This window comes from Acomys minous (assembly GCF_964271855.1).
Source record: "Acomys minous genome assembly, chromosome: 2".
NCBI classification, from domain to species: domain Eukaryota; kingdom Metazoa; phylum Chordata; class Mammalia; order Rodentia; family Muridae; genus Acomys; species Acomys minous.
This window is the reverse complement of record NC_140484.1, coordinates 47,700,510-47,714,281: the sequence shown is the minus strand read 5'-3', so window position 1 is coordinate 47,714,281 and position 13,772 is coordinate 47,700,510. Positions and strand designations below refer to the sequence as shown.

The following is a 13,772-nucleotide window of genomic DNA, read 5'->3' as shown; positions in this document are numbered from 1 at the left end:
TGTGTCTGATTCTGCTTTTCTCCTGTCCAGCTGTCCAGCACCACTTGTACATTCCACATTGGCTGCAGACTTAAGTGGCATCTTCTGTGGTAGCTACAATCACAGGTCTTGCTTCTTGGCTAGTAGACAGTACCCCTCCTTTGTTCATGACTGGTTTGAGTGGGATTCTAGAAGCACAGCAGTAATTTTGATTGTTTCTGCTGGCAAGAAGGCAGTCCTGAGGCCACTTGGGCTACCTTTTCTTTTTACAGTGTACAGCCAGTTTGTATAATTCACAGCCAGCCTCAGGTACTATTCTTTTCCCACCCAGTAGTTCCCTGCTTCCTGTTACTACTTTTGTCTTTTGAGACAGGGTTTTACTGTGTAGCTCTGGCTGGCCTTGAACTCACAGAGGTCCACCTGCTTTTTCTTCCAAGTGTTGGTATAAAGGCATGCTCTACCATACACAGCTAAGATTGTATTTTAAACTCTGTATATACATGTCTATATGTGGGCTTGTATACATTAGTACAGGTCCCTGTGGAGGATAGAAGAGGGCATCAGATCCTCTGGAGTGGAGTTTTAGGTTGTTGCAAGCTGCCAGGTACAGTTGCTGAGAACCAGACTGGTCCTGTGCAAGAGCAGTGTATGCTCTTAACAGCTAAGCTATCTCTCCAGATCCTTCTATTGCGTTTTTTATTCCTCTGGTTGGTCCTAGAGAGTGCCTTTGGCTGGAAGTACAGGAATAGGACATGAGAGTTACTCAATCCATAGACTGAGCCTATCTTCTGCCTTTGGGAATAAGGGGTGCTCTATCCCAGTAGTGCAGGCTTAATTCTGAACATACTTGATGGCTCCTTTAAGAACAGTCTTTGAGCCAGACAGTGGGGGCACTTACCTTTAATTCCAGCAGAAGTAGGTGGATCTCTGAGTTTGAGGCCAGCCTGGTCTACAGAGTGAGTTCCAAGACAGCCAGGGTTGTATAGAGAAACCCTGTCTTGGAAAAACAAAAAGCAAAAATAAATTCAAAGATCAGCCTTTGATAAGGTGTCAGGAGAATTGGAGAAGTGGGGTTGTAGGTTAAGTTGTGGTTTTCAGAGATGCTGGCTTGCAGTGAAAAGGGTAATCAAGCATCCTAGCATTAGGGCCTGTGGGCAAGTGTCTGTCACTGGAGACCGCTTCATTGTCATCCTTTCTCCTTACTCTGCCAGGATTTTTAAGTTAGGGAATAGGGGTCTTTAGAAAAAGAATAATAATTGGCACATCAAAAGCTGCAGTTTGAATTCTTAAAAATCTTAAAAGTGTAAATTTGAAAAAGGACTGTTCCCATGCCAGAGACCAGTTTTAATGAGTCAGGTAAGTAGTGACCTCCAGATTGTGACTATCATTAGAACAGAATTCTCCATGGCCAGATTGACTGTAGGGTACCAGGAACAAATGCACTGTACTAGGTGATGGTTCTGTTCCAGCAGATTGGGTTTTTGATTTTTTGACAGGGTCTTACTCTAGCCCTGGCTTGCCCAGATCTCTCAGATCCACCTGTCTCTGCCTCCTGAGCTGTAGGATTAAAGGCCTGCACCACTGTGCCTAACCTGGCAAGTTTATTTTCAAGGGATAGGTTGAGATGGTTTCATACTATAGCCCAGGTTAGGTTCAGACTTCCCAAGTGCTGAAACAGGTTTCACCATACTTGATAATTCTCTCTCCCCACCTCCTTCCTTCCCTCCCTCTTCCCTCTGTGTCCTCTGTCTCTCTTTCCCTCACCCCACCCCCATCCCTCCCTCTTCCCTCTGTGTGTGTGTGTGTGTACCTTTTTTTGAGCCTAGGCTGACATTAAACTCATGATCCTCTTGCCTCTGCCTCCTAGACTCATAGGCACGCACAATGATGACACCTGGCTATTTTGGGGCTCTTCAGTGGGTTGACCTGTCACCACATACTATCTTGATTGCTAGCAGTGGTCTGCCTGGAAATTGGAATCTAGAGTCTGTACAGTGTTTTGCTGTTTAGTTTTCTACAGTCATCCTGCTCTGGTTCTGGGTCTTAGACTGGATTGTTACCGCTTCATCATTATAGAGTCTAATTCATGGTTCTACATTTAGTTCTCAGTAATATGGTGCTGTCCTGTTTGAGGTCACAAATGCCCCTACAGAGACAGAAGAGGTGGTATAGATGCTTTATTTTGGGGTGAGTGGGTTGAGCATGGCCATAATGTGACACATGAGAGCTTGACCATTGAGCTACATCTCCAGTCTATATTTATAATTTATTAGTTGTATATATTCACTTGAGATTAAATTCTAGAAAACTTTGGATGCTGGCTTTCTGCCTTCACGCTCCCAAAATTACCTCTTAAATGCCATTAATCACTTTTCAGGGTGAAAAGTCATCTTCAGAGATCTGCTTCAGCCAGCTGGACAGGCCCTTTTATTGCAAGGACTGATGAGCTAGACTTACTCCAAGCCTTCAAAAGAGGAGTCATTAGGGAGAATACTAGAAATACTTATTAACATTACGTTACCATTTGGAAGGATCTCAAACCAGAGGCCTGCATTCCACTGCCAACATCTTGGATCCTTCACTAAGCGAAGGGTCTCTTATTAAGAAGCCATAAGCCACAGAAATGAGGAAGCACTGAGTGCGCAAACAGTTAAGTGCCAGGCGCAGTGCCGCATGCCTGTAATCCCAACACTCAGAAGGCAGAGGCAGGTGGATCTCTGAGCTCGAGGCCAGCCTGCTCTACAAAGTGAGTCCAGGACAGCTAGGGCTCCACAGGAAAACCCTGTCTTGAAAACCAAAAACAAACAGAAAAAGTCTGGGTATGGTAGCACTCTATTTACACAGAGAAACCCTGTCTCGAAAAAAAACAAAAGCCTGCTGTAGTTAGTGGTGCATGCCTTTAATCCCAGCACTAGGGAGACAGGCAGGCAGATCTAGTCCTTGAAGATGTGAAAGACTTAACTGAAGTCCCAGGACCAAACAAGGTAAGGAAGAACACATGAAGCTGGAGGAGCCAACAGTTGATGTGATGGTAAGATTGAAGATGCTGTAGGGGAGATGAAGTGCTGACCTAGCTCAGAAAGGAGCTTGGGACTTATCCAGCTGGAATTTCTTACTGGGCTATATTCAGGATTCTGCACTGGGAAGATGAGGATTTGCTCTTCCACCTGCCATCAAGAGGTGTGGAGCAAGCCCTACTAGGGAGGGAGTTCTACTGCAGGGAGGAGGGTGTGGGGCTACTTGAAGTACAGCGATGAATGGAAGAAGGCTAAGTATGGTGGATGGTAAGCAACAGATGGCATGAGCCATGAGGGATTTATCCTATGTGTAGTGGTTTCAGAGGTAGTTTCCCAGGGATGGGAAGGAAGAACACTGTCTTGTAGTGACAGACACAAGTGCAGCCTCTGCCTGCTCCAAGCAAGAAAGATGCCCTAAGGAGTCTGAGGGTCCTTAGGACTCTGGATATACACATACACAGAAGTCACATTCATCTGTGGTAGCATGCATGCTGTGAACTTGACTAGATTATTGGATGGGCTCAAACAAGATGAGATAGAGGCCCAAATTTGAGTATCTGTAAATATCAGCCAAGTGGGTTAGGTAGAAAGATAGCTGTCAACTGTTTTCATACCACACCACAGAACTTGTATTAGTTACTCTTCTGTTATGGCAGGATACTCCCATAAAAGCAAGCAAGGAAGGGTTTATTTTGGTCACAGTTTGAAGGTACGGCCATCATGGCAGGGAAAGCATAGAACCAGGAACATGGGACCTCAGTCAAGCAGCAGAGATGAATGCTAGCACTCAGTTTATGGTCTTTGTATTTGGGCTAGGACTTCAGCCCACGTGACAATGCCACTCACATTCAGGATGGGTCCTCACAACTTAGCTAAATCATTCTGAAGACAGCTCTGACACACAAAAGTTTATTCACTAGGTACTTCTAAATCCAGGCAGGTTGAAAATACAGTCAGCCATGATACCTCAACAACCAAAAACACTTGAGGTTTTCCTCTTGCTGCAAATTAAGGAAGGGCTGGGAACCAACGAGCATCAAGCACCCAAGTTAACATTTGCCCAGCAGCTAAAAGCACAGTGTCTGTGGGAGGCGGCCAGCATCCAGGTATTCATCCGTGGCCACCATGCCGAGGATCTTGCGATCAAACTGAGGCAGAACCAAAGGATTTGCGCTTGTTTGAGAAGTACATTTTCAGACAAACGTAGTTATTTCTGAAACCTAGCTTAGCTGATTTTTAATGGCAGTGAGTTTCTTATTCCTAGGAGTCTTTACACAAAAGCTTTGACTAATCCAGTCTGAGTGGGGTTAAGCAGGGTCCTTACTCCCAGAACAAGGTAAAATTTGACCCTTCTTTCAGTTTCCAGCTAGATCATTCTCAGTTCTATCCATCACTTTGCTCTGTTTCTTAGCCTAAAACCTCTTTCTAGCCTGGGGCAACTGCAAAGTCCCTGGCTCCGTTGCAAACTGTTCACTGCTTTCTTACCTCTCGGATGAACCAGGAAGCTAGCTGTCCACTCAACGGATTGACTCCCTCCAGGTAGCCTGTGGATTCAAAAGAGGCTAATGTCCTTTGGCTGAGGAGTAGACTACCCACCAATGCATGCACCCACACTAGCAAGCAGGTCAGTTTGGGAAGAGTCAAAACTGACTAGTTTCACCAGACCCAGTGTCTTGGGTTTGAATGTATACAAGTCTCACCTTCTGAGAACGCAGTTGTATTGGGTTCCACAGAAACCCAAAAACCTTGTTCCTGAAGTTTCTTTCCAACCCAGACTTTGGTCAAAGCCCTCAGTCATTCTGTGGAAGGCGACTCCCAAACCCAGGCTGGGGGTGTGGGCTGAGGGTGAAACCCCGCCCTCAGGGTCCCTGATCTTTGCTCCCGCCCCGGGCTCCACGCCTCCCGGAGAGGCACCGGCGGCTGGCGCTCCTTTTGTGTGTTTCTCTCCAAGGTGCAAAGCCCCCCCCCCCCAACCCCCTGCCTGCCCAAACAGACTTCCCCTAAACTTGAGCCCTCTTATCGGAGTTCTCAGCCCCTTGCCAGCTGTGTGTGTGGGGATCAAATCGCTTCCAGGAGGAGGGACAAGGTCGGTAGCCCCCTCCCCGGTGCGAGGCCTGAGCCCAGTGGAGTCCAGGACCGCTTCTGCCAGTCATGTGGGCTGGACTCTTGCTCCATGTTGCCTGCATCGTGGTCCTGTTGCTGGGGTCTTCTGCCCGAGGCTACACTGGGAGGAAGGCTCCCGGGCACTACTCTGCGGAGAGGTAAGAACCCGGTGCTTCTCAGCGGCCCAGGCACCCAGCGCCAAGGCGTGGATCTGGGAGGCACTGGCAGAGGGCAGCCGCGCGACCGGTATCCTCTGAGGCGTGTGCGCACCAGGGGGTCTGGGCAAAGAGACAGCAGTCTGTGCCAGTTGGGTGGCCCTGACTGGGACTGCTCTGGCTAGGGACTATGGGAGATGAAGATCCCGGCTCCAGAGGAGTCTGAGTTCTAAGTGAGGGCGCTGACCCCCAGGCTAGGGGATCCCTGCACGTGCCATTGGTTTCGACTGCCTAGCTCTTCCTTGGTGGTGCGGGGCCCTCCTCTGCTTCTGCACCCGTTGCCTTGGTGTTGGGGGTTTTCTCAGTGTCCCTCGCTCAGCGCACCCGTTGGACCTTGGAGCCACCGGTGGCTCAGTTGTGCTTTGGTTTCTGCGCATGTGTGCACAGGCCGAGAAGGCAGGAGGCGTGTCTTTCCGGACCCAGTCTTTTTCCCTAGTGTGTCTTAGTCTCCACTACCTTGGGGCGGTGAGGGAGTGGTGATGGTGTGTGCGTGATGCTCATAGGAAGGGAACACAGTGTCAGCGGGTGGCCTGGCCCACCGCCACATCTTCCCAGGGGCGCACAGCAGGGGCAGCACTGTAGGAAGGGCTTACAGTTTAGCACGTGAGTTCCTCGGAGCCAGCCCAGCGCAGGCTCAGTCTTCCACCGCCTATCTCCTTGGCACCGCACACGTGAAAGGCTATCTGGGGCTTTCTGGTGAACGTTCTGCCCATGCTTGCCTGAGGTGGAACTCCACCAGCTTCACCAGGCTCGCTACCATTGGCCACTTTGATGGCACCTCATGTCCCTTTGCCTTAGCTGTTTAGCTGTTGTGAGGAGCTCAGCTGCCAGACACTCCTCCTCAGCGATTGCTATCGTTGCTCCTGTGTGTGTGATGTCACTGTCAGTCCTTGGTTTGTCTGTTCTGGTTTTGACTTCTGAGACGGAAGAGGACTTGGCCCCAGGGTCAGTCCCCAGCAAATTTTTCTGTACTGCCATGGTCCCCTGAGGTTACATTTGACACAGATTATTAACCCTAAGAGCCAGGCAAATCTGTCTTGCTCTGATACAGGGACAGGCACAAAGAGAGTGCTCTGGCTGATGGGATGCAACTCCCAATAGCTCTGAGTATGTGGGAAAAGTCATCTGGAGCCTATTGCCTTGATTGAATTCATTGTTGTCCTTGCCTAGAACATGGCTGAAAGAGTTCTAGTCCCTGTCAATGTCCCCTCTACCCTATGGTTCATTTGTTCTCTCTGTCTGGGATGCCCTCTCCTTCCTCCTTTTCATACCACTTCTTTGGTCTTCATTTGCTCTCAGCGGGGAAGCTGTCCCCCCATGGACCCTCTCCTGGCCCTTTCCGGACCCAGTCTTTTTCCCTAGTATGTCTTAGTCTCCACTACCTTGACTTCAAGGCTTCACAAGCCCTCCTAGAGTCCCTCAGTTCCCATCTCCTGGATCCTAGCTGTCCTTTGACAGTGAGGACAGTAGCATATTCAGGGCTTTACTGACTGACGTTTTTGAACACTGGCTCCAGGTCACCTGAAGCTCCAGGGCCTTTCTTTGTTGGGCAGAGCCTTGGACCCAGCCTTGGGTACTTTGCTGGCATCCCAGGGGTTTCTCCCTTTTCCAATTGAGCAGTTATGAGGTGCTTAGATGTGGAAAAGATAAGAGGCCCTTGTCCTCAGGCGGGGAAAAGGATATGGGCAATGAAGATGTCATGAATTAATAAGTGAGTGAGTGTCCTAGGAAGTCAAGAATAGTAAATACTGTCAAGAATAGTAAAGCAGATCGCTGTGAGTTCCAGGCCAGCCTGGTGTACAAAGCAAGTCCAGGACAGTCCAGGCTACACAGAGAAACCCTGTCTCGAAAACTACCCCCCCCAAAAAAGGAAAAGAATAGTAAAACAAGCCAGGCATGGTGGCAGACCCCTTTAATCCCAGCGCTCCGGAGGCAGAGGCAGGTGGATCTATGTGAGTTTGAGGCCAGCCTGGTCTACAAAGTGAGTCCAGGACAGCCAACACTACACAGAGAAACCCTGTCTCGAAAACAAAACAAGAAGAAGAAGAGGAAGAAGAAGAAGAAGAAGAAGAAGAAGAAGAAGAAGAAGAAAGGAGGCAAAGGTGAGCAAGAAAGGCTTTTGGGAAGAAGGGGCAAGTGGAAATCTGAGTGCAAGGTGAGAATGAGTGAATGGGACATTTTATTCCTAGGTGTGGTAGTACACACCTTCAACCCCGCGCTCAGGAAGGAGGCAAAGGCAGATGAAGCTGTAGCTTTCAGGCCAGGCTAGCAAACCAAAACTATAATAACCAAAATATATATGGTCTCCTTAGTGTAACCCAAGACGGCTTTGACCATACTATGTATCCCAGAGTGGTCTCAAATGTGTGATCCTCCTGCCTCAGCCATCTGAATGATAAGATGACAAGCAGAAATGCACCAAAGGTCACAAAGCAGCCCCCCACCCCACCCCCGGGCTGCTCAACTTCAGTCTCCCTTCATCCTTTCTTCCCATCTCTCCTTAATTTCCTTTGCTCTGTGTCCACAGCTTATATCTGTTCTCTTACACTTCTGTCTGGTCCTGCTGCCCCCAGGAGAGACTGAGTAATTCTGAAGTTTCCCATTGCTTTTCCCTGGGGGTTCTGGAGAACCCCGTTAACTTACAGACAGACCAGTGGATGAGTTGGGAGGCTCCTGCCACTCTCTTCATACAGAGGGCTCTTTTCTTGCAGACGTCGTCTGGGCCCTCATGTCTGCCTCTCTGGCTTCGGGAGTGGCTGCTGCCCTGGCTGGGCCCCTTCTATGGGCAGTGGGCACTGTACCCTGCGTAAGTACCCATTCCTGTGACCCAAGCCTTCTCAGCACACACCAGTGCTGTGCATTGCCAGCGCCCGATCCCTCACCAACATCTTTCCTCTCAGCCCTCTGCTCCTTTGGCTGTGGGAATGGCATCTGCATCGCCCCCAATGTCTGCTCCTGCCAGGATGGAGAGCAAGGGGCCACTTGCCCAGGTAACTGGGATGGGGGAGCCACTAAAGTAACATGAAGATTATGTGCCTGGTATTGGACTTTGCTTGGCGTCTTCAAGATACCTTGTTAGGCATTTTTGTACCTATCTGACAGAGGAGGAAGCTGAGACAAAGTTTTGGCTTCTCCTGGATTGTGTGATATATTGGCTACATTTGTTGCGACTATGACAAAACAGCTGAGGAGAACAGCTTAAAGGAGGGGAGGTTAAATTTGGCTTATAGGGGCTGGAGAGATGGCTTAGAGGTTAAGAGCACTGTCTGTTCTTCCAAAGGTCCTGAGTTCAATTCCCAGCAACCACATGATGGCTTGTAATCATCTACAATGAGATATGGTGCCCTCTTCTGGCAGACAGGCACACATGCAAGGAGAATATGTATAAATAATAAATATTAAAAAAATTAAATTTAGCTGACCTGGCGGTGGTGGCGCACGCCTTTAATCCCAGCACTTGGGAGGCAGAGGCAGGCGGATCGCAGTGAGTTCGAGGCCAGCCTGGTCTACAAAGTGAGTCCAGGACAGCCAAGGCTACACAGAGAAACCTTGTCTCGAAAAACCAAAAAAAAAAAAAAAAAAAAAATTGGCTTATAGTTCAAGGGTGCAGCCTGTCAGGGTGGGACAGGTATGGTGGCAGAAGAGTGAGGCAGCCATTCACACTGCATCCAGTCAGGAAGTGGAAGGTGAATGCTGGTGCTCGGCTAACTTTCTCACTTGTATGCAGTTCGCCTCCCAGACTATGGAGCGCTGCCTTCCACAACCCTGTCTAGAAACTCCTTTAGAGTCATCATCAGAGGGTCCCTATTCCATTCAAGATCCTGTGGAGTTGAATTAACATAGTTAAAGGAAGCCTGGTAGAAGCAGGTGGGAAGTCCCACCCGGCAACAGAATTCTGGAGGAGCCCAGGACTTCTGAGAGGCCAGGCTGCCACCTGCTGTGCCGTTATGTTGACACACACTCACTTTTGTACTGTTTGTTTTAGAAGCCCATGGACCCTGTGGGGAGTATGGCTGCGATCTCACCTGTAACCATGGTGGCTGTCAGGAGGTAGCCCGAGTGTGCCCTGTGGGTTTCTTGATGACCGAGACAGCTGTTGGTATCCGGTGTGCAGGTGAGAGGGCTGGAAGACGGGGAGGATGGAGCCAGCTAGAGTCCAGCGCCTGGAAAGCATGCAACCTGAGGATGTTGCCCTCCTGTTATTTCACATGTATTTATGGGCAGGAGCAGAGTCGGGGTTGAAGTTACAGGTGACAAAATAATGGCTGTTATCAGGGACCTCCCAAATGTGGGGCAGGGGGACAAAGACAAGGACAGCTCCAATATAACAGGGGCAGTAAGTAAGGACGTCCAGGGAGCTGGCCTCACAGAGGGACATGGAACCAGGACTGGAGTCAGTTGACATTTGAAAGCTGAGGGAACTAAAATTCAGTAATTATTTTGTCAAAGTTTTCTTTGTTTTCTCTTTTTAAAAATTGGGACAGTTTAAACTTTTATATTATATTTTATGTGTATGAATGATTTGCCTATATGTACATGTTTTATGTATATATCCCTAAGAGGCCAGAAAAAGAAAAAGGCATCAGATTCCTTGGAACTGTAGTTCCATACGGTTGTGTGCTGCCATGTGGGTGCTGGGAATTGAACATGGATCCTCTGCAAGAATAAGCATTCTCAACAGATGGGCCATCTTTCCAGCCCCTATTATTTATTTTCTTGATTTTAAAAGTCACTATAGGCAGAGTATGTGACCTCTATCAGAAGCAGTTACTATGACCGATTTCTTATCCATCTCTTCGGAGACAAAAGCCTGGTTGAAGGTGGTTTTGTCTTTCTATTTGTTTTTGTATGTGATGTATGTACATGTGTGTCCACGGGCATGTGGAAGCCAGAATTACCACTGCCTTCCACCTTGTTTTTTGAGTCAGGGTCTTTCACTGAACTAGAGCTCTCTGATCTGGCTGGGCTGGCCAGTGAGTTCTGGGGATGCTCCTGTCTCCAGGCCGGTATCCTCCAATGCTGGTGTTACAGGTATGCATTGCTGTGCCCAGATTTTATGTGGATGCTGGGGTACCTGAACTCAGGTCCTCATGTTTGTACAGCGGCTCCTTTACTAACTGAGCCATCTCCCTTGCCCCTCTTTTGGGAATGTTTTTGTTTGTTTGTTTTGAGAGAGGATAAAACTCTGTAGACCAGGTTGGCCTCAAACTCATAGATCCACCTGCCTCAGCCTCCCAAGTTCTGAGGTTTAAAGGTGTGTGCCACCCCACCTGCCCTGTTTAGAAATTTTAACATTAAAATTTGCTATTCTCCCAGTAAATAGTGAAGTAAATAAGAACTCACTGGGAAGCATTTGAAACTAGGTAGAAAATTGAAAATGAATGTTTCCTGGAGCCCTAAGCAGAGTGTTCCTAATAAACGATTTATCTGGGTGCGTATACATTCTTGTGTGTAAATGTGTGTATAAGGCTTATATATGTATTTTAAAAATTGGGGTAATAGTTCCTAGAGTTTAAAACTAAATTTTAGGCAGGGCGTGAGGGTGTACACCTTTAATCCCAGCACTTGGGAGGCAGAGGCAGGCAGATTGCTGTGAGTTCGAGGCCAGCCTGATCTACCAAGTGAGTCCAGGACAGCCAAGATAACATAGAGAAACCCTGTCTTGAAAAACCAAAAACATAACCCCCTTCACTCCCCTCAAAAAAAGAAAGAAAAAATTAGGCCGGGCAGTGATGGCACATGCCTTTAATCCCAGCACTTGGGAGGCAGAGGCAGGCGGATCACTGTGAGTTCGAGGCCAGCCTAGTCTACAAAGTAAGTCCAGGACAGTCAAGGCTACATAGAGAAACCCTATCTCTAAACCACCCCCCCCCCAAAAAAAAGAAAGAAAAGAAAAACCAAAAACATAAATAAATAAATAAATAAACAAATAAATAAATAACCTAAATTTTAGCTTAGTATTCAAAGTAGGGTTTCATTATGACACTTTCTTCCCCTACCCATTATGTGTTTGTGCCATGGAGACCATGTGGACTACTGGTGGTCTAAGTTCCAGAGAGCCCAACAGCTAGCCCCCAGTCCTTCAGCTCCTTCCCCACCCAGACAGGCCTCTCTCTCTTTCTTAAAAAAAATTATTATTTATACAGTATTCTGCCCACATGTGTGCCTGCCCACCACAAGAAGGCACTAAATCTCATCACAGGTGGTTGTGAGCCACCATGTGGTTGCTGGGAATTGAACTTGGGACCTTCGGAAGAGCAGACGGTGCTCTTAAACCTCTGAGCCATCTCTCCAGCCCCAACAGGCCTCTCTTGATGCTCCTGATTTTCCTAGTCCCATACTCCTCTGGGATGCAAGTAAGCAGGACAAATGTCACTTCTACTGGGCTTCAGAGTGTCCACATAATGTCTGAGGCAGTCAGTTGTTGTAGAAAATTATGTTAGACTCTTGAAGGCTTCTCAACTCTAGCTAGTTCCCAAATAATTGACACAGAGAGACTATAATTTATTTTATAAGTTTTAAAGCACTATAGCTGGGGCTGGAGAGATGGCTCTGAGGTTAAGAGCACTGACTGTTCTTCCAACGGTCCTGAGTTCAATTCCCAGCAACCACATAACGATCTATAATGATATCTGGTACCCTCTTCTGGCCTACATGCAGGCAGAATACTATATAAGTAATAAATAAATAAATCTTTTTTAAAAAAAGTACTATAGCTGGGCAGAGATCAACCTTCTAAGCGGTTTGCTACCTCCTAACTACACACACCAAGTTACTTGCCAATAAGTTGTCCTGTCCGGGCTGGATCTGCTCCATTAAGCCACATCCTTTTTTTTTCCATCTTCTTCCTTCCTTCCATCCTTCTCTCCCACCTTGTGGTCCTCCTCCTTCTACATCTTGTGCTTCCTCTCTCCCCCTCCAGCCTCACAGTCCCTCTCAGACCCCAAGTCCGAGAACCTAAGCTCCACCTATGTCTCTTTTGCCCAGCCCGGCTCTTAGCAACTTCATAAACCAATCAGGGATAATTGGGGAGCGAAGTTACCCAGCATCATTTGATGTACATGAGAATGTGCTTGTCTGGGCTATAACTAGATCTTGGGGGGCCAGTAATTAGCAATTAAATATGTCAGCAGCATCAGACCAACCCCCAACAGTCAGTGTCTCTGGCTCACACCTGGTATTCAGTGAACATGTAATGGAATGACGCTGTTCACTGAGCCCTGTCATTTTTGAGGACCTAAAGGTTGCTACACAAGGTCCATCAAAATGGCTCTGCTTCAGCCATGCTCTCCCACTGTCTAACTTATCTGCATGGGCTAAGAGTAGGGCTCAGGGGCTGGGTGGTGGTGGTGTACGCCTTTACTCCCAACACTTGGGAGGCAGAGGGAAGTGGATCTCCGTGAGTTAGAGGCCAGCCTGGACTACAGAGGAAGTTCCAGGGCATCCAGAGCTGTTATACAGAGAAACCCTGTCTCGAAAAGCAAAACAAAACAAAACAAAACAAACAAACAAAAGAGTAGGGCTCAGTCCCTCTGTCCCTTCATCTTCTCTTTCTGGGGTCCCCTCATGGTCATGGAACTTTGCAGACTGATGCTTCATTTTCTACACATGAGTTTCATGTTGGGTCACTTTTCCTGGAGTCATAGCCACAGTTAGAATGGGCTATGTAAAGGGTTTTCTTTTCCCAGACATTGACGAGTGTTTGAGCTCATCTTGTGAGGGCCGCTGCGTGAACACGGAAGGTGGCTTCGTGTGCGAATGTGGGCCAGGCATGCAGCTGTCTGCTGATCGTCATAGCTGCCAAGGTGAGAGGGCAGAGGTGTTGGAAGTGGTTTCTAGGCTCTGCCACATCCCCTAAGATACATTCTCCAGGCCATAGTCCTGCTGTGTCATTCCCACTGTACTGGGGAGAACAGAGCTTTACTGACATCCATCCTTTTAGGAAGAGATGGAGTTAAGGTTTGAATCCAACGTGGTGGATTCTTTTGCCTCTCTTCTTAGAGGCAGACTCTCCCTACATATCCCTGGCTGTCCTGGAACTCACTATGTAGATCACGCTGGCCTCAAACTCATAGAGATCCACTTGTCTCTGACTCCTAAGTGCTGGGGTTAAAGGCTTGTGCCACCACGCCCATGCCCAGCACTCATGGTGGACTTGCTCTGAACCAAGACTATGCTTCTGTCATACGGAGGGATAGGAATAGAGGAACGGTCTCACAGGGGGAACAAGGGGCAGATGTACCCAGGGCAAGAGGTACCAAGAGAGAGGGACTCTGGCTGTGAGTGCGCCCACAGGAACTGTGGGAGGGGCCTGTGAAAGTCTCTGTCACTTAGTGTGCTCTGGTGCTGAGCCACACTCTGGAGGTACGTGGGCTGTAGGTGCAGCTTCAAACACCAGCTGGGGTGAGTTTCTATATGGGATGCGCTGTGGAACAAGGTTTTAAAGTACGTAGAATAC

General features: G+C 48.2%; 1 protein-coding gene across 3 annotated transcripts in view; it reads left to right on the top strand.

Moving 5' to 3' along the window:
- The first annotated feature begins 4,893 nt into the window (after positions 1-4,893).
- The window catches only part of VWCE (von Willebrand factor C and EGF domains), a 32,309-nt gene continuing 23,430 nt past the window's right edge, over positions 4,894-13,772 (top strand). For all 3 annotated transcript variants that reach the window (XM_084772047.1, XM_084772046.1, XM_084772045.1), the window contains exons 1-5: positions 4,894-5,257; positions 8,026-8,120; positions 8,215-8,304; positions 9,300-9,428; positions 13,003-13,119. In XM_084772047.1, the coding sequence (XP_084628173.1) occupies positions 5,148-5,257; positions 8,026-8,120; positions 8,215-8,304; positions 9,300-9,428; positions 13,003-13,119 (541 nt within the window). In that variant the 5' untranslated portion in view covers positions 4,894-5,147. The remainder of the gene's footprint in view (positions 5,258-8,025; positions 8,121-8,214; positions 8,305-9,299; positions 9,429-13,002; positions 13,120-13,772) is intronic.